Source organism: Macaca thibetana, chromosome 5, assembly GCF_024542745.1.
Source record: "Macaca thibetana thibetana isolate TM-01 chromosome 5, ASM2454274v1, whole genome shotgun sequence".
Classification (NCBI taxonomy): domain Eukaryota; kingdom Metazoa; phylum Chordata; class Mammalia; order Primates; family Cercopithecidae; genus Macaca; species Macaca thibetana.
The window spans coordinates 183,418,612-183,439,277 of record NC_065582.1 but is presented as its reverse complement, the minus strand read 5'-3'; the positions used below and the strand labels follow the sequence as shown (position 1 = coordinate 183,439,277).

Below are 20,666 nucleotides of genomic sequence, written 5' to 3'. Positions count from 1 at the left end.
GTTCTCGTTCACATGTGTGGAAACCGAGGCCCCACAAGGTCATGTGGCTTGTCCAGAATGCTTCAGGTTAGCTCGTTACCCTGTTATCTTAGTGTAAAAGCAACTGAAGGGCTGGGTGGGGTGGCTCACACCTGTAATCCCAGCACTTTGGGAGGCCGAGGCAGGCGGATCACATGAGGTCAGGAATTGGAGACCAGCCTGGCCAAAATGGTGAAACCCCATCTCTACTAAAAATACAAAAAATTAGCTGGACGTGGGTGGCTGGAGTCTGTAGTCCCAGCTACTCGGGAGGCTGAGGCAGGAAAATTGCTTGAACCCGGGAGGCGAAGGTTGCAGCAAGCTGAGATGAGAAGGTTGCAGTGAGCCACTGCACTCCAGCCTGGGCAACAGAGCAAGACTCCGTCTCAATAAAAAAAAAAAAAGAAGCGGCCGGGCGCGGTGGCTCAAGCCTGTAATCCCAGCACTTTGGGAGGCCGAGACGGGCGGATCACGAGGTCAGGAGATCGAGACCATCCTGGCTAACACGGTGAAACCCCGTCTCTACTAAAAAATACAAAAAACTAGCCGGGCGAAGTGGCGGGCGCCTGTAGTCCCAGCTACTTGGGAGGCTGAGGCAGGAGAATGGCATAAACCCGGGAGGCGGAGCTTGCAGTGAGCTGAGATCCGGCCACTGCACTCCAGCCTGGGCGACAGAGCGTGACTCCGTCTCAAAAAAAAAAAAAAAAAAAGAAGCAACTGAAGAAATCACAAAGGAAAAGATAGATTTGATCTAAAATAAAAGTAGGCGGGCAGATCGTGAGGTCAGGAGATCAAGACCATCCTGGCTAACATGGTGAAACCCCATCTCTACGAAAAATACAAAAAATTAGCCGGGCGTGGCAGTGTGTGCCTGTAGTCCCAGCTACTCAGGAGGCTGAGGCAGGAGGATGGCGTAAACCCGGGAGGCGGAGCTTGCAGTGAGCCGAGATCGCGCCACTGCACTCCAGCCTGGGCAACAGAGAGAGACTCCGTCTTCGGAAAAAAATATATATATATATTTATTGTGGTAAAATACACATGACGTAAAATGTACCACTGTAGCCATTTTTCAGTGTAGAGTTCCCTGGGGTTAGGCACGTTCCCACTGTTGTGCATCCATCACTGCCCTCTATCTGCAGAAGCTTTTCAGCTGAGCAAACTGAAGCTCTGTCTGCATTAGGCGACTCTCATGCCTGCTGGCCCCTGGCGCCCTCTGCTCTGCCTCGATGCGGTGGCCTGTTCTCATTAGCTAGAACCTCACAGTACTTGTCCCTTGTGTCATTCCTTGCACTGCCTCATTGTCTTTGTTTATTTCTGTCTTTGCCCCTACCTCATCTCACCAACACAGGAGAATCTGGGGACCAGTCCCTGAGTGGGGAGGTACTGCCAGCTGCCCTGGGGGCCCAACTAACTGGCCCTTAGCAGCCCTGGGGCCACTCCACCCCTGCCTTTGCCCAAGTTTCCCACCCCCACCGCTGCCCTCTCCTCCCGGCCCAGCCAGGGCCCCCCACCGGCTATTTCTCTTCCAGGCTCTGAGTCCCCAGACGCAGAGCTTTGTTTTGGAGGTGCTGTCTGGGTGCCTCGAGTACCGGAAGCTGCTGACCATTGTGGTGGATGCCTTCTACGTGGAGGATGGCCGACTCTGCCTGCGGGTTGACCGCAGCCGCTTCATGGGTACGTGCCCGACTGGTCCCCAGGGCCAGGCCACAGAGACCGTTCACTCAGGCTGGACCTGGAGACAGGGAACTAATGCCCCAGGGCAGCCGGACCTGGCTCTGCCACCCCAGTTTAGGGCATCCAGCTCCCAAAGGCAGCCTGGACAACACGAGAGCCTTCCGTAGGCTGACCCCTAGCCACCACTGACCCCAAGGCCTTTGGACAAGATGGACCCTGTGGCTGCAGTCTGGACAGTCCTATGGGGGATTGAATACAAGAGACTCGCTGCCTGGGCTTCCTGTAGCCTCTGACAGCTGTCTGCTTTCATGGGGCAGGACGACCATTGCAAGCCAGGTGGCCCGTGCTGCTGGGGGGCGATCAGGGCAGTCCTGAGACCCTGCACAGGGTCTTGCTGCCCCTGTCCAGGAAGGGAGAGGAGTGGGGCGAGCACTGTAGGGTACTGGGAAACTGAGCGGAGCCATTGGTGCCAGTCCTGAGCTAGGTTCCTGTCCCCGACCCCTTGCCACCCAGCTGGAGCCTTATGATGGGCAGTGCGTCTAGGCTGCAGGCTAGGGGCCTGTTACAGTTCCTGCCTTGGAGTAAACTTGGGCCCAGGTTTATTCACGTTCTAGCTGGCTTGAGGTGACAACTGAGCTGCTCAGAATTGACAAACAAGTCCAAAATGATTTCACTTTTACCTGGGGAGCCTTTGCAAATTCTGAGAATTTATCAGATGGGATTATTTGACAAAGTGCTTTGCAACCACAAATGCATTGCACTCTAAGACAATGTTGTTTGTGGTTGCTTATCATTTTCAGGTGGGCACCAGAGGGGTGGAGGTTTTCCTGTGGCTGTGTGCCCTGACATGGTGGAGGCCTTGGGCTCCAGTCCCACCGTGCCCCTGGTGCCCCTGTGATGTCCCTGAGCCTCTGACAGGTCCCCTGTTTTCTAGTGATCTGCTACCTAGCCACATTCCTGCTGGAGGAACTCGGCTTCCAGCTGTTCTGTAACATCATCAAGTCCCAACCTGTGGATAAGATGTGCAAGGTGAACCGCCCCTACCTGCCCACCAGGCCACGAGGCCCACGGGTGAGGTCCATCTGATCCTCGCCCACCTTTCACCATTCTGGTTGGTTTTAATGAAAGAAACTCTGGTGGTTTTCTTTTGTATTTCAAAGAAGTAGCAAGCCAGTCATGCTGGTGCCCGTCTGTAGTCCCACCTGCTTGAGAGGCTGAAGCGGGAGGATCACTTGAGTCCAGGAGTTTGAGGCTGCAATGAGCAGTGATTGAACCACTGCACTTGGGCCTGGGTGACAGAGCAAGACCCTGTCTCTAAAAATCAAAGAAACAACAACAACAAAAAAAAACCCAATGCACACCGACTAGTGCGGCTAAATGCACTGCTTTTGTCCTGGGGAAATCCGATTCCGCTCCTGGGGGGCCTCTTCTGACTTGTAACAGGCCCAGAACAGCCTCTCCTCCCTGTGTAGCTTTAGGGGTCCCAGGGAATTGGTTCGGGGTCAGTTCTGAGGATTGGCACCCCAAGGGGGAGCCTGCGGGAGCCCACACCCCTGACTGCCTGGGGCCACTTGCATGGGAAGCAGGCACACACAGGCCTCCGGACCGAAACGTCTGGGCTTGGGCCTGCTGCTCGTGCTGGCTGCTGCCCACTCCCACTGACTGCCAGGTTTCCCCAGACACTCATCATGCCTGTTCTTGCTCCATTTTTTTTTTTTTTTTTTTTTTTTTTTTTTTGAGACGGAGTCTCGCTCTGTCGCCCAGGCTGGAGTGCAGTGGCCGGATCTCAGCTCACTGCAAGCTTCGCCTCCCGGGTTTACGCCATTCTCCTGCCTCAGCCTCCCGAGTAGCTGGGACTACAGGCGCCTGCGACCTCGCCTGGCTAGTTTTTTGTATTTTTTAGTAGAGACGAGGTTTCACCGGGTTAGCCAGGATGGTCTCGATCTCCTGACCTTGTGATCCGCCCGTCTCGGCCTCCCAAAGTGCTGGGATTACAGGCTTGAGCCACCGCGCCCGGCCCTCTTGCTCCATTCTTAAAATGACCCAGCGAGGTTGCTCCTACATGGTACCCATCCCAGGGTTGCGGAAACTGGAGCACAGAGAGGATAAGTAATTTGCCCAACGTCACACAGCAGGAGGGTAGCACAGCCAATCCTCAGACTAGGCTTTTAGCCACTGGCTCGCTCCTCCTTACTCTGCGTAGAGGGGACAGTTTCAGCTGAGGAGAGTCACTCCCTGGAGAAGAGAGTGGGAAAGCCCTTGGGCCCAGGCCTTCAAGGTCTCTCTTGAAGGAAGCAACTAGGTCTTCAGGGGGTGTTCCAAGCCTGGAGAAGTGGGAGAGACCTGGAATGGCAGAGCCCACCAGGATTGCAGCCCCAGAGATCTGGGACTGGCGGCTCACAAAGTGCCTCGGCCACCTAACAGGTGAAGGGAGGGAGAGTGCAGCCCCAAGCCAGCACTGTGTACGTCAACGACATGTTTTCCATCCACATGGAAATGTAAGTAATTCATGACGCGTACACATTTGTATATAGCTTTAGCAAGGTCTTCATTTTAATGAAAAAGCAGCAGAACTGATGGCATTTTCTGGGAGATACCTGGAGACTGGAAACAAGCAGGCACTGATGTCTGCTCTTCTGTTACAATCTTGATATTCTTTTTTTTTTTTTTTTTTTTTAAGACGGGGTCTCGCTCTGTCACCCAGGCTGGAGTGCAGTGGTGCGATCTCGGCTCACTGCAACCTCTGCCTCCCGAGTTCAAGTGATTCTCCTGCCTCAGCCTCCCAAGTAGCTGGGATTACAGGCATGTGCCACCATGCCTGGCTAATTTTTGTATTTTAGTAGAGACAGGGTTTCACCATGTGGGCCAGGCTGGTCTCAAACTCCTGACATCAGGTGATCCGCCTGCCTTGGCTTCCCAAAGTGCTGGGATTATAGGCGTGAGCCACCGTGCCCAGCTTATCTTGACATTCTTAATGAACAGGCGGGGCATGGTGGCTCATGCCTATAATCCCAAAACTTTGGGAGGCCAAAGCTGGGAGATTGCTTGAGCCCAGGAGGTTGAGACCAGCCTGGGCAACATAGAAAAACCTCATCTCTATAAAAAAATGGGATTTTTTTGGTTTTTTTTTTTTTTTTTTTGAGATGGAGTCTCACTCTGTCACCCAGGCTGGAGTGCAGTGGTGCGATCTCGGCTCACTGCAAGCTCCACCTCCTGGATTCATGCCATTCTCCTGCCAAGTAGCTGGGACTACAGGCGCCGCCACCACACCTGGCTAATTTTTTTTGTATTTTTAGTAGAGACGGGGTTTCACCATGTTAGCCAGGATGGTCTTGATCTCCTGACCTTGTGATCCACCCGTCTCGGCCTCCCAAAGTGCTGGGATTACAGGTGTGAGCCTCCGTGTCCAGCCAAATTTTTTTTTTAAATTAGCCTGGCATGGTGATGCTTACCTGTAATTCCAGCCACTCAAGAGGTTGAAACAGGAGGATCACTTGAGCCCAGGCGTTTGAGGCTGCAATGAGCCGTGATTGTGCCACTGCACTCCAGCCTGGGCGACAGAGCAAGACCTCTTCCTAAATGATAATAATAATTATTATTATTATTGAGGCCGGGCGCGGTAATCCCAGCACTTTGGGAGGCTGAAGTGGGTAGATCACTTGAGGTCAGGAGTTCGAGACCAGCCTGACCAACATGGTGAAACCCCGTCTCTATTAAAAATAGAAAAAAATTAGCCAGTCGTGGTGGCACATGCTTATAATCCCAGCTACTCAGGAGGCTAAGGCAGGAGAATCACTTGAACCTGGGAGGCAGAGGTTGCAATGAGCTGAGATTGCACCGTTGCACTCCAGCCTGGGTGACAGAGCGAGACCCCGTCTTAAAAAAAAAAAAAAAAAAAAAAAAAAAATTACTGAACAAAGATCCATGTTTTGTCTTGCCCTGGGTCCCACAGTGGTGGAAGTGACCCTGGATCAATCTCAGCCTGCAGAGTCCCCAAAGCACCAGCCCAGGAGAGAGTGCTCAGGGGCTGCTACAGAGACTCCCTAGGAATTCAGGGCGCTGGCCGCACAGAACCCTTGGGCCCAGGGTGGTGCCCCCAACACTGGTGCCTGTGCACTTACCAGCTGAGAGAGCCTCTGGAGGCAGGTCCATGGGAACAGCCCACATAAACCCCCAAGGGTACTGCCTGAGGGACTGCCTCCCTCCATCCCACACCCCATGCCCCACTGGGCCATGCCCATCCCATTGGGGTCCTTCTTCCTACCTTGGGGCTCCAGGAAGAGGCCAGCCTGGGCCTTGAAGAAGGAGAGCAAGCTACTGGGACGCCACCCTGTGGGCTCTCCAGGGAAGCCCCTGGGCCACACCTTGGGTGCTGTCACCACCATGGTCAGCAGTGGTGAGCAGTGACACGGTGTGGCTCCCAGGAGGTAGCATTCCTCACTCTGCAGGGAGTAGCCCTGAGACACCTGTGGGGGGCTGATGGCCCCGCTGGCTCCAGGGAATCCGCCAACTGGCAGAGGGGGATTCAGACCCACCGCAAAGCCCCACCCCAACTCCAGCAGGTTCTGGGTACGGCTGCCCCACCACACCCCAGTGAGGATGGGGGCCTCAATACAGGGCTGGTCCTGGTGGCAGCAGCCCAGCTGTGACATTGAGTGTGGGGATGGGGTTTGGAGATGGAGGGATTGGGTGGGGACAGGGACCAGTGCTGAGTCTGGGGCCATCACCATGGAGCCCCAGACCCTCAGCTCCCCGTCCAGCTGGCTTTCGGGAAGCTGACTGGACAAGGCCCTCCAAGCTGAGGATGTGCTGCCAGCTTCTCAGGCACCCCTCTCCCCATGGCAGCCCACCCAGGGACCCCGGGGGCTGTGCTCCTCCCAGCTGAAGGGGAGCCAAGGTCCAGGCCTCCAGCACCAGCACCAGCACCAGCACTGCACATCAGAGCGCCAGGAGAGTTCCGTAGTGACAGTCCCAGAAGCATACCCTGCACGATGGCCTTGGGGGCAGGGAGCCACTGGGGGTGCTGGTGGCCTTGGGGGCAGGGAGCCACTGGGGGTGCTGGAGGCCTTGGGGGCAGGGAACTCACTGGGGGTGCTGGGGGCCTTGGGGGCAGGGAGCTCACTGGGGGTGCTGGGGGCCTTGGGGGCAGGGAGCTCACTGGGGGTGCTGGGGGCCTTGGGGGCAGGGAGCCACTGGGGGTGCTGGGGGCCTTGGGGGCAGGGAGCTCATTGGGGGTGCTGGGGGTTTTGCCCGGTGAGGGGTTGGGCCCACAGCTCCAGCCCCGTGACAGCCCCGCTCCACCCCAGTTCCTTAGGTTCTTCTTCAACCCCCCGCACCTGTGCTCGTGGATCAAGGACGAGTGGAGCCTCATCTACGAGCCGGCCCACGTGAAGGAGAACTGGCTCGACCCCCTGATGAGGTGGGCTGGATGGGGTGCTCTGGGGGCCCTGAATGGCATCTGTACCCCACTCCAGGTGCCTCCACAGGCACAGGAGCTCCACGTTCCCCTTCCTGCTCCCAGAAGCTCTATGAGTGTCAGTAATCACTCCGTGTTGGGATGAGAGCTTCGGAGAAGCCCCAAGTGCCGGGCTGGCCCCACAGCTTCGGCGGGGAGGAACGGACATGGTCCAGCTGCCCAAGCGCCAGCCTGGGTTCCCTCCATGCCAGGCAGCTGACACGTGGTGGGTGGCTGAAGGCCATTTCAGGACTGGCTGAGTGAATGGGGCAGAGCTGACTCTTCTGCGCTGGGGCCTACGTGCTGGCTGGGGCTGCGTTGGTGGCTCTAGTCCTGTGGGGACCCTGCAGGGCCCTTGGCCTCTCTGCAGATCCCAAGAGTGCAGAGTACGGGTGGGGGTGGAGGGAGCTGAGGAAGCCACAGATCAGTTCCTGGTGGATTCTGGGGTCCAGATCTCTCTTGGGGTCCCCAGGGCCATGTCCAGGCCTGCTGCCCTTGCCGCCTTCTCCTGCCTCCCCAGCAGGACTGGGGCAAACACCGGGGCAGGCCAGAACCCCCACGCAGAGGGGTCAGCACAGTCACTAGGGCCCTGCCTTGTGCTCCATGGAGAGGCCCACTGGGGCCTGGGTGCAGCTGAGGGGCCCCCCAGTTTTTTCCTTTCTGATAGGACTGAGGGGAGCCACTTTGTCTTCCTAAGGACAGACAGGCAGACTGTTCTGGCACAAGCAGACCACTTAGGTGCCAGCTGGGTGCAGAAGACCTGGAGGCCCGGGGAGATGGAAGCCCTTCCTGTGGGGAGAGGAGGCCTGGAGATGTTCCTTTACCAAGGGGAAATCCCCAGTCCCAGCCAGCCCACTCCTGGCAATCAAGATAAACCTCCAAAGGAAGGAGTAGGAGCAGCCCTGCTGGTGCCCCTACCTTGTGCCCCAGGCTGGACTCACTGCCTACTCAGGGGCCCCCATGGCCTGGGCCTGCAGGGTTGCCTCTGGGAAGCTGCTCAGCTCAGTTCCCATGAGCCCCTCTTCCTGCGCCACCACCCCCAGTCGGCTTCCTCTGCCTGCTCTAGGACCAGCCCCATCACAAACCTCCTGCCCCTCTCCCCAACCTGCCTCAAGCTGGGAGCACTGGGGCCTGGCCCTGGAGAGACCCCCAAGACCCTCCTTGCTATGGGCCCTGGACCATGGCTTTTAAGGTGAGGCAGGAGCTATTTCAAGCCATGCCCTCTGCCGCCTGGGAGCCCACATGAGAGGACACTTGATAGGCTGGTGATGGCGGGCTGTGCCCATGCAGGGTGTGGGACATGGAAGGGGGAGCCCCAGACTTGGGCGGCCTGGCAAGGCCCTTCCCAAACCCCTGCTCCAGAGCACCCCCACCCAGAGGCTATACCAAGTACAACTGGGCTCCTGCCCCGCCTGACTCCACAGCTCCACTTCCAGGAGTCACCAACAGTGTAGTTCCAGAATGTTCCTTTCCAATCAGCTCCTTTCTCCACTGCTGGCTTCCATCTGCTCTGGCCCAGATTGGCTTCCTGAGTCCTGGCGACTGCTTGTCCTCAGAGCCCCTGGATTCCTGCAGCAGGGCTGTGCCTGTCCTCTCAGCTCCCCACTCACCAGCATGGCCCAATGCCTCTGGGCCTGTTTCCTGTATCTGTACAAGGGGACTGCATCTGTATATGTTTCAGGGGTGTGGTTGACAGTGTGTGTGCCTACAAATAGAAGGCACTTCGTGAAGTGAGGCCATCCACCCCACTATCACCTCCACCCCAAGGTGGATCCAATCACCTGGGAGCCTTTTGTATCCTAAAGGCCATCGCCTTATTGAATAGCTTACGGAGTGACCATAAGAGGCGTTTCCACTTTTGCCTTCAAGATGGCAGCCAAAGGTCCAGGAGCTGATCAACCACCTGGAGGGCATGTCTGCCAGTCAGTCCTCTCCTTTAAAGACCAAGGCCAAGGTCACAGAGCCCAAGGAATTCAACCTGACTGCCCCCAGGCCTCGCACCATTCCAGCGCCTGAGCTAGTCCCGGTCGTGGCCAAGCCAAGACCAGTGAGTGTGGGCATTCTCAGCGGGCACCGGCTTGCAGGCATCAGGGTGGCCAGGCTGGGAGAGTGGACTGTGTGGGCCTGTGGGATACTGGGCTCCCCGCAGGGCTGAGGGTGCACTGAACTAGACCAGGAACACTAAATGACCCCACCCCATCCCCACCCCCACTCCCCACATTGAGGGAAGCCCAGCTGACCCGGAGCCCACCCGGTGGGCTCCCACACTCCACACACTGTGGTCCTCTTAAGTAGGTGTTGAGTGGAGCTGTCAGGCCATGGGGCTCCGACCTGTCTGGAGTTGGAGCTTAGAGCCCACTTTTAACTCTGACGTATTGCAACACCCCCTCCCCATTAAGTATGACACGTAGACAACAGCATACTCTTTGGGCAGGCCTAGAGACTCTTCCTCTCTTTTTCTCTCCCCACTGCTGACTTATCAGTCAGGATGCTTTGTATTGCAAATAACAGAAAAATGCAGCTCAAACTGGCTTAGACAATAGAGCACGGGCTCTACTGAGTGAAGTAGGATAGGCTTCAGGCATACGTGACCAGGGTTCCGGCTCTGCTTCTCTGTGGCTCTCTGTCCTAGTCTCCTCTGTAAGTCGAATTCATCTTTGGGCTAACTTCCCTGATTATAGCAAAATATCCTCATTTGCCACCACCTATACCATGAGAGGACACCTGGGGCCAAGAATTCTTTGGAAAAGTCTGACTGGACCAGCTTAGGTCTCATGCCTGCCTTGAATTGATCACTGTGATCAGGAATATAATGTCTTGACTGGTCACGGGCTCTACCCCAAGCAATGGACTGAGCTTCCCAGAACCAACAGGTTCTGCAACAGGACTAAGGGATGTATGTGAGGGGAAGGGGATGGTGCTGGGAGGCCCCAGAGTCCTGCCCCACTTCCGCTATCCTTCAGGTCTCATTAAAATCCCTCTTCCCAGAGAGGCTTTTCATGAATGCCTCAAACATGTCAGGTCCTTCACTTAGTTTCCTTCTCACTGATCCTGGCTCCTTTTCTTCACAGAATTGAATTTAGAGTTGTTTAGTAATTTGTGGACCTGCCTATTGTCTGCCTCCTCCAGCAGACATCATCCATCTTATTTGTCCCATATTCTTTTTATTTTTTTATTATTATTATTATTATTATTATTATTATTAGAGACAGAGTCTCGCTCTGTCACCCAGGCTGGAGTGCAGTGGCGCAATCTTGGCTCACTGCAACCTCTGCCTCCTGGGTTTAAGTGATTCTTCTGCCTCAGCCTCTGGAGTAGCTGGGATTACAGGTACCGGCCACGACGCCCGACTCATTTTTATATTTTTAGTAGAAGTAGGGTTTTGTCACGTTGGCCGGGCTGGTCTCTAACTGACCTCAGGTGATTCACCCACCTCGGCCTCCCAATGTGCTGGGATTACAGGTGTAAGCCACCGCACCTGGCCATTATTTCTCCCATATTCTCAATGCCTAGCCTAGTCATGGCTCAAAGCAGAACCTCAGTGAATATCTGTTGGATGGATGGGTGGACGGATGGATGGATGAATGGATGGACTATCGGATGGTAGGTGGATGGGTGGATGGATGGATAGATGGATGGATGGATGATTAGATGGGTGAATGGATAGATGGATGATTGGATGGAAGAATGGATGGGTGGATGAATGATCAAATGGATGGACGGGTACATGGGTGAGTGGGTGGATGGATGTCAGATGGATGGATGAAGAGATCACCAGGTAGATGGATGAATGAGTAGATGGATGGGTGGGTGAATGAATGGAGGGATGGGTAGATGGATGGATGGGTAGATGGATGGATGGATGGTTGGATGCACAGAAGGATAAGTTGATGGATAGATGGATAGTCAGATGGAAGGATGGGTGGGTGGATGGATGGAGATCAGATGGATGGATGGATGATAGATGGTCAGATGGGTAGATGGATAAACAGATGGGTGAGTAGATGGATGGGTGAGTGAATGAATGAATGAGTTGGTAGATGGATGGATGAATGGAAGGATAAGTGGATGGATAGATGGATGACTGGATGGATGGATGGATGGATGGATGGATGGATGGATGGATGGACACATGGAAGGATAAGTGAATGAATGTAAGGATAAATGCATGCATGGAAGGATAAGTGGATGGGTGGATGGATGGATAATTGGACGATTGGATGGATGATTGTATAGATGATCAAATGGTTGGGTGGGTGGGTAGGTGGGTCAGTGAATGGGTGATCAGGTGGATGGATAGATGATCAAATGGATGAATGGATGAGTAGATGAATGGGTAAGTGAATGAATGGATGGGTGGGTAGATAGATGGATGAATGGATAGATGGACAGATGGATGGACAGATGGGTGGATGGATAATTAGATGAGTTTATGGGTGGATGAATGGATGAACACATGGGTGAGTAGATGAATGAGTGAGTGAATGAATGGATGGGTGGGTAGATGGATGGATGGATGGATGGATTGGATGACTGGATGGATAATTAAATGGTTGGATGGGTGGGTAGGTGAGTGAATGGATGACCAGATGGATGGATAAATGATCAAATGAATGAATGGGTGATTAGATGGATGAGCAGATGGGTGGGTAGGTGAATTAATGGATGGGTGGGTAGATGGATGGATGGATGGATGGATGGATGGATGATTAGATTATGGATAGATAGATGGATGATCACATGGGTGAGTAGATGAATGAGTGGGTGAATGAATGGATGGGTGGGTGGATGGATGGATGGATTGTTGGCTTCATGAAGGATAAGTAGATGGATGGATGAGTGGATGAATGGATGGATGGATAGATGGATGGATGGATGGATGGATGGATGGATAGAGGGATGGATAGATGGATAGACGGATGGATGGGTGGGTGAGTGAGTGGGTGGGTGGATGATCAGATGGATGAATGATTAGATGGAGGTGGATGAAGGATGGATGATCAGAGACCTTGTTGCTGAGCAATCCCACAGTTGCCCCATCTGTATAATCTTCAGCATTTCTGACCCCATCTTCTCAGGGCTCAGTGTGTTTGTCTCAGGTCATGCTGCCAGCTTCTTCTGTCTCTCTCTCTCTCTCTCTCTCTCTCTCTCTCTCTCTCTCTCTCTCTCTCTCTCTCTCTCTCTCTGTGTGTGTGTGTGTGTGTCTGTCTGCCAAGCACAGCCCCTGCCTGGGCCCTCACCATGCCCTCCCATGCTCTATAGCTGTGTGCTTCTCAGTATAATCTGTGAGATGTTGGTGGACATGTACCTTCTCTGCATCCACAGGGTGGCTGTGCTGAAACTATACTCTACCCTCCCTACCCTGTCCCATGCCTAAGACATCCTTCCCCTTCAGGGTTGAGGGCCCACTGGAATTCACTCATTCATTCATCCAACAGATAGTTACAGAGTGCCAAGTGTATGCCAGGCACTGTGACCTCATGAAGCATGCACTTCAGTGGGGGACGCAGACAAAATCAGGATAAGTAAAACATATGTTGTATTAACTGGTGATAAATGCTGAGGAGACAAAAGGATGCAGACAAAGGAGATGAGCATTGGAGCGGTTGTGATTCTAGATTGTGTGGCCTGGAAAGGCCCCCCAAGAAATGCCATGGAGTAAAAATCCAGGAGTGAGCAAGTCAGCCATGGGGTGTCTCAGGGAAGAGCATCCTGGGCAGGAGCAAGGTGCAGGCAAAGGCCCGGGGCGGTGCCCACCCCCCGTCAAGTGTTTAAGGGCGGCCAGGAGGGGCTGGAGTGGAGTGAGGCAGGGAAGAGGGAAGGCGGGGTACCAGTCTGGTGACACATGCACTGGAGGGAGCAGAGACAGGACACATTGAGGCAGGCTGGCACCAACATAGGGTCCCTCCAGCTGCCGTGGCCAAGGAGGGTGGTGAGAGGCAGTTTGTGGAGATGTCTTGAAGCAGGTGGGCAGGAGATGAATGTGGGTGTGAGAGACAGGTGACAAGGAGGACTCTGAGGCATGGGTGAGGATTGGACAGCAGTTGTGGTCAGTGAGGCTGAGGGAGGGCTGGTTGGAGGAAGATGAGGGTTTTAGGTTTGGAAAAGTTGATTTTCCATGACTGTTAGATGTGCAAGGGAGAAGGCATGGAGTTAGGAGGGTAGATACAGCGGTCTGGAGCTGGGCCGGCCTCCTCCTGCTCCTCCATGGACACAGCTCCGGCCATGTTATCGGAGCCTCTTGTGACTGGACTCGGGGATGTGGTCCAGCTGCCCTGTCCTCTGCAGTGTCCCCTCCCCACAGCTTACTTTGCAGGGGTCTGTGATATTCTCCCAGCCTCTCCTGCCCAGGCAGCCATCTTCTGCCTGTCTCCCAGTGTCAAGGGAACTGGCTGCCCTCTTGCTCCTACCCACCCTGGCCATCCCATGCTGGCCGATGGTGCGCCCTTGGTACTGCTGGCTCACGTCTTACCCCACCCACCGCATCCCCGGCCAAGCTCCAGACCCCGCGCCAATGACCAGCCTGACCTCCTTCCCTTTACTTCCAACACTGACCCACCAGCACCTAGCAGTGTTAGCTCCAGCCCTGCTTCTCCTCCAGTGCAGGCTGCCACCACCCTCCCCTTCACCTACATCCACCAAGCTGTTGGCCCTGGCATTCCTGGGCCCCCTCCCACTCGTAGCTGCTGACCACAGGCTCTTCCTCCCACCACTTCAACAGGTCCCCCAGAGCACCTACCAGCCACCCAAGGAGCAGCAGCAGCTGGAGACGGTCAAGAGGCACAACCGCCGAAAGGCCGAGGTGAGCTGTGTGCGACCCCTGCCTTCCCAGAGACCCCATGTGGGGGATGTATGAAGGGAAGGTGGGGTGGGGAGAGGGAGGAGGAGGCAAGAGGGGAGAGACTGGGTGGAAGCTCGTCCTCCCATGGCCTGGAGGACACTGGGCAGAGGCTGGTGGAACTGGAGCCGCCATGTCACTGTGGCAGGAGCTGCTGCTGAGGGCAAACATTGAGGAACTGCGCTGCGCCATGCCCAGGTCCTGCGGGGAGCCAGTGCAGGTACCGCCCAGCTCTCTCAAGACCCATCATCGAGGTGGCATCTTCTCAAGCCATCAGAAAGTTCCTCCCAACATTATCGCAGTGACCACTTATGTAGCCTTTTACCACTGAGGGCCAGGGAGGGGCGGATTCTCAGTAACACTGGGAAAGTGCGCCTTGAGCCCACTGCGGTGTGGCCCCTAAGCAGGCGGGTGTAGATGCGCATCCACATCCCCTGGGAGGAAGCTCACGGGAAAGCACCTGCAGGTGCTGCCTCTTGGTGTCTCCAGATGTTCTGTGACGAGCATTTCATGCCTCTGTAAGGAAAACACAAACCCAGGTATGTTTGCCAATAAAGAAAAAGCAAAGCGACAAGGACAGGAGAGATTGTGCCTGGCGGGGTTCACTCAGGAGCACGGCCCCACTGGGTGGCAGGGGTCCCACCGTGAGGGCAGACCCGGGCTGGGCAGCCCGCATGGTGCATGCCGCGGGGCCGACTTGGCTGAGTGCTCAGAGGGGTGGCCTTTGCAGCCACTCCACTCACTGCAACTTGCAGTGCCCACCTGGGGTGTGTTGGCAAAGCAGCTGGAGGCTGGGCCGGGAGCAGACAAGCTTGGAGAGAGGCCATGGGGGCCAGCCAGACCCCAGCTCTGGGGGTGGCTGAGAAGAGAGTCACTGAGCCCTGAGGCCAAGTTGTCCTGACTAGAAACCACTGTTCCCAGGCCCACAGGCCCTGCACCCTCCCTGTTCCAACCTGGGTGGAACCCCAGCAAGGTTTGGGGGCATTGGAAGACAGAGATGCTGACCTGGGGTGGTGGTAGGAGTAGGCAGCTGCGGGGAGGATGAAGAGGAGTGAGCCAGGCCTCCCCAGGGTGCTGGGCCAGCATCTACCTGGTGTGTGTTTGGGGGCACCCAGCAGGCACAGGTGCCAGGCAGCCAGCTCTGCCCTGACTCCTGCAGGGCTCCAAGCAGCAGCTGCGGCTTCAATTCCCACCCCGAATCCGAAAGACTCCGAAGCTGACCTTCTATAGGGTGAGGGATTCTCCTGGATGGTCAGGCTGCTGTCTCTGGGCACCCACCCCTCCAGACCTTTTCTGTCCCTAGAGGCTCAGATGACCTGAGCTGGGGGATCCAGAGTCTCAAGGACGGCCCCACTCTGGGGGAGAGGGAAGCACCCGGGCAGGGAGTAGGTGTGAAGGGCACCTGGGCAGGGGGTAGGCGTGAAGGGCGTGAGGGCAGGGGGTAGGCATGAGGGGCATGAGGGCAGGGGGTAGGTGTGAAGGGCACCCGGGCAGGGGGTAGGTGTAAAGGGCACCCGGGCAGGGGGTAGGCATGAAGGGCATGAAGGCAGGAGGGTCACTTGTTGCTCCCAAAGGTCCCCTCAAGTCCCCACCACAGCCAGTCCCCACTCCACAGCCAGACAACGTCCCGGTCAAGCTGAACACCACAGCCATCCTGCGAGAAGGGGCCTTGTACCAGCGGCAGGTGGAGCAAGAGCTGCAGAGGTGAAGGGTGGCAGGCCCCCCACCTGCCTTCCACAGCATCACCCTTGGGAGCAAAGGCCCAGACGAGGGGCCTGGGGGCTGGGCAGCTCCGTGGAGAGGGCTCAGGGGTCACAACAGGCTGTGGTCCTGCAGCGGCAGGGGTGACAAGCAGGACTGTGTCAGGGTCACAGGTGCACCTTACAAAGATCATCCCGGCTCATGGAGGGGCATGAATGGGGGTGGAGGAACTTAGCAAAGGCCTGACCCACCCCAAACCTCCCTTGGGGTTACCTCCTCTCTGGACCCCTTCCCGATGCCCCCCCGCATCTCCTAGACCACCAGGGCTGCGAACCCCTGTGCTTACCCCACGCAATGTGGTCATGTCTTTCCTTGTCTGCAAGTCAGGCTGTGGGGGGAGCATGGGTGCCTGACCAGATGGTAGAGTGGACGCACAGATGGTGCACAGGGGCAAGGGTGGCCAGGCCAGTGGAGGACAGAAGGTTGATAAATGGACAGATGACGGACACAGGGTTGGTGGGTGGACAGACAGTTGGACAAACAAGTGGATGAAGGGAGGGGTGAGTGGATGGGGCTGATGGGTGGATTGTGGGTCGGGGGTAGGAGTAAGGGCAGGCCATGCAGCTGGGTGTCAGGAGTAGCAGCCCACGCCTGCGTGGCCACCCAGTAGCCTCCATCACGGGAGGAACCCCAAGTTGTGCTTCTGTCCCTCTTTGCCCAGGGTTGATAAGCTCGTGGATGGGGCTGGGGACTTCTCTGAGTTCCTTGAGTGGCAAAAGAAGATGCAGGCGAAGGACCGGGAAGAGCAGCTGGCTGCAAGCGAGTGCCGGAGGTTGCAAGGGAAGCTTAGCCATGAGGAGGCCGTCCTGGCCCGGCAGAGCCTCATGCAGGAGAACAAGCAGAGAGTGGAGCAGCAGAAGGAGCAGGTGGGTGCCATGCGGGGCAGCTGGGCATGGGGCAGCCAGCTGAGCTGTGTGCCCACTGGGAGCTGCAGGGCCAGGACTGGCAGCGGAGCCGAGTGTCCACAGCACCCCCGTAGAAGCTACTGATGTGTCGGTCCCGGCTCCTCTTCCTCCTTGAAGGACACACTGCCTAGGTAGGCACTCTCAGCCTGTGTTCCCCGAGAGTGCCTGCTCCTTCCAGTGGGCCTCCCAGTGGCCTGGACCAGCAGGGAGCCTCAGCCCCAGGAGGCCAGCCTGTATACTCTCTCCTGGGACGTATCCCTTTGCAGGCCTGTGGTCAGGGGCTTGATCAAAGATCACTTAGATTGTTTCTTTTGATAGTTTTGTCTGTGTCTGTATTCAATTTTAAGGTCTGCCTTTTCTTTCCTTTTTACTTTAAAAAAGAAATATGAAGGTCAGGCCAGGCATGGTGGCTCACACCTGTAGTCCCAGCACTTTAGGAGGCCAAGGCCAGAAGATCACTTGAGCCCAGGAGTTCAAGATCAGCCTGAGCAACATAGCAAAATCCCGTCTCTATAAAAAATACAAAAATTGCCGGGCGCGGTGGCTCACGCCTGTAATCCCAGCACTTTGGGAGGCCGAGGCGGGCGGATCACAAGGTCAGGAGATCGAGACCACGGTGAAACCCCGTCTCTACTAAAAATACAAAAAAATTAGCCGGGCGCGGTTGTGGGCGCCTGTAGTCCCAGCTACTCGGGAGGCTGAGGCAGGAGAATGGCGTGAACCCGGGAGGCGGAGCTTGCAGTGAGCCGAGATCGCGCCACTGCACTCCAGCCTGGGCGACAGAGCAAGACTCCGTCTCAAAAAAAAAAAAAAAAAAAAAAAAAAATACAAAAATTAGCCGGGCATGGTTGTGTGTGCCCATAGTCCCAGCTACTCAGGAGGCTGAGGTAGGAGGATCACTTGAGCCTGGAAGGTCAAGGTTGCAGTGAGCCATGATCATTCCATCATGGGCAACAGAGTGTAGCTGTCTCAAAAAGAAAACAAACAAATAAACATAAAAATGAAGTCCAAACAATGTGAAAAGGTAGACTCAGAGAAGTCTCACCTCTTGTAAGTCTATAACTTACAATCCATTTCCATCTTCCTTTGTAGGTCCTTCCTTTCATGAATTTCTGGATTGCCTTTCCCGTCTTTCAAAGCAAATAACACCCTTGTATATATGTACTTTTTCCTTTCCTTTTTTGTTACATAAAAGGTCACATTTTGCTTTATCTGCAAAGAACAATGTGCAAGGCTTTCACCTTTGCAGAGCTGGATTTTCAGGATAAACTTCTAGAGGAAGTTACATTTTCAGATGTCACACCAAAGAGTAACTGGATATGCGGGAGTCCTCGTTTGGGACGCGTGGTTTTACTGAATATGGCCAATCGTCTCCCTGGTACTTTTATTACCATCTTACTCCCCCAAAGTGTGAGAGGGGTCTGATCCGCATGCCCCAGCCCAGAGTACCAGGTGAATTCGTGAATTTGTGCCTATTTCATGGGTGAGAAATAGTATCTCGGTATAGTTCTGATTTCCATCTCATTTATTTATCAGTGAATTTGAGCAAATGTCCACATGTATAAGTGATTTCTGTGTCTATTTCTATGAACCGTCTATTCGTGTCTTTTGTCCATTTTCTATTGCACTTTTGACCTTCATTTCCTTGACTTTTTTTTGGTTCTTTATTTCTTTAACTTGACAAATGCAATTGAATATATTTATGATATATAACATTTTTTTTTTTTTTTTGAGATGGAATCTTGCTCTGTCGCCCAGGCTGGAGTGCAGTGGCACAATCTCATTTCACTGCAAGCTCCGCCTACCAGGTTCACGCCATTCTCCTGCCTCAGCCTCCTGAGTAGCTGGGACTACAGGTGCCCACCACTACGCCCAGCTAATTTTGTGTATTTTTAGTAGAGACAGGGTTTCACCACGTTAGCCAGAATGGTCTCGATCTCCTAACCTCGTGATCTGCCTGCCTTGGCCTCCCTAAGTGCTGGGATTACAGGCGTGAGCCACCGCATCTGGCTGATTTATTTATTTATTTATTTATTTTATTTTTCTTTTTTTTTTTTTTTTTTTTTTTTTTTTTGAGAAGGAGTCTCGCTCTGTCGCCCAGGCTGGAGTGCAGTGGTGCCATCTCGCTCACTACAAGCTCCGCCTCCCAGGTTCACGCCATTCTCCTGCCTCAGCCTCCCAAGTAGCTGGGACTACAGGTGCCTGCCACCATGCCTGGCTAATTTTTTTGTATTTTTAGTAGAGACAGGGTTTCACTGTGTTAGCCAGGATGGTCTCAAACTCCTGACCTCGTGATCTGCCCACCTCGGCCTCCCAAAGTGCTGGGATTACAGGCGTGAGCCACCGCCCAGCCTTTTTTTTTTTTTTTTTTAAGATGGAAGCTTGCTCTGTCGCCCAGGCTGGAGTGCAGTGGTGTGATCTCGGCTCACTGCAACCTCTGCCTCCTGGGTTCAAGCAATTCTCCTGCCTCAGCCTCCCAAGTAGCTGGGACTACAGGTGAGCACACCATGCCTGGCTAATTTTTGTTTTTTGTTTTTTTTTCTTTTTGAGACAGAGTCTTGCTCTGTCGCCCAGGCTGGAGTGCAATGGTGTGATCATGGCTCACTACAACCTCTGCCTCCCGGGTTTCAGAAATTCTCTTCCTCAGCCTTCTGAATAGCTGGGATTATAGGCATGTGCCACCATGCCCAGCCATATATATATATTTTGGTGTGTGTGTGTATTTTTAGTAGAGATGAGGTTTCACCATCTTGGCCAGGCTGGTCTTGAACTCCCGACCTCGTGATCCACCCACCTCGGCCTCCCAAAGTGCTGGGATTACAGGCGTGAGCCACCGCACCTGGCCTAACATGATCTTTTGGAATACAAATACATTGTGAAATGGCTAAATCAAGCTAATTAGCATATGCATTATCTCATATACTTATTTATGGTAAGAACACTTACAATGTACTCTCTTAGCAATTTTTCTTTTTTTGTTGTTTTTTCTTTGGGTTTTTTTTTTTTTTTTTTTTTTTTTTTTTGAGAAGGAGTCTCACTCCATTGCCCAGGCTGGAGTACAGTGGGTTGATCTCACCTCAGTACAACCTCTGCCTCCCAGGGTCAGGCGGTTATCCTGCCTCAGCCTCCTACGTAGCTGGGACTACAGGTGCACACCACCATGCCTGAATAATTTTTGTATTTTTAGTAAAGATGAGGTTTCACCATGTTGGCCAGACTGGTCTCAAACTCCTGACCTCAAGTGATCCATCCACTTTGGCCTCCCAAAGTGCTGGGATTACAGGCATGAGTCACTGTACCCACCCACAGTTTTTCTTTTTTGAGACAGGGTCTCACTCTGTCGCTGATGATCTCGGCTGATTGCAACCTCTGCCTCCCAGGCTCAAACCATCCTCCCACCTCAGCCTCCCTAGTAGTTGAAACTACAGGCGTGCACCACCTTTTTAGGAGAGACGTGGTTTCACCTTGTTGCCCAGGCTGGTCTCTAACTCCTGGGCTCAAGTGATTCACCTGCCTCAGTCTCCCAAAATACTGGGATTATGGAAATGCGCCTCTGCGCCCAGCCTGATGTTCTTTATATGTTATGAAAAATAATCTTTATAATATATTGTTGCAGATTGCTTTTTTTCCAGTTTGTCATTAGACTTTGTATATGAGGCTTATGATGTGTGTTTCCCATGCAAATATTCTTTTTATGTCTTCAAACTTAACATTCTTTTCTCGTGTTGTGTTTGGAGTTAGAAAATGCCACTCTTGGCTGGGTGTGGTGGCTCACGCCTGTAATCCCAGCACGTTGGGAGGCTGAGGCAGGCCGATCACCTGAGGTCAGGCATTCGAGACCAGCCTGGCCAACATGGTGAAACCCCATCTCTACTAAAAACAAACAAACAAACATTAGCTGGGTGTGGTGGCACACCAACTAATTACTCCTAAGTAATCCCACCAACTCAGGAGGCCGAGGCACGAGAATCGCTTGAACCCGGGAGGTGGAGGTTGCAGTGAGCCAAGATCATGC

The 20,666-nt window shown here is 54.2% G+C and overlaps 1 protein-coding gene across 1 annotated transcript in view; it reads left to right on the top strand.

The window, feature by feature from the left end:
• The window catches only part of CFAP99 (cilia and flagella associated protein 99), a 44,925-nt gene that overhangs the window by 16,746 nt on the left and 7,513 nt on the right, over positions 1-20,666 (top strand). Inside the window, exons 3-11 of the mRNA XM_050789974.1 lie at positions 1,548-1,692; positions 2,627-2,721; positions 6,999-7,111; positions 9,017-9,194; positions 13,869-13,949; positions 14,134-14,205; positions 15,145-15,216; positions 15,601-15,689; positions 16,408-16,612. Of these exons, the coding sequence (XP_050645931.1) occupies positions 1,548-1,692; positions 2,627-2,721; positions 6,999-7,111; positions 9,017-9,194; positions 13,869-13,949; positions 14,134-14,205; positions 15,145-15,216; positions 15,601-15,689; positions 16,408-16,612 (1,050 nt within the window). The remainder of the gene's footprint in view (positions 1-1,547; positions 1,693-2,626; positions 2,722-6,998; positions 7,112-9,016; positions 9,195-13,868; positions 13,950-14,133; positions 14,206-15,144; positions 15,217-15,600; positions 15,690-16,407; positions 16,613-20,666) is intronic.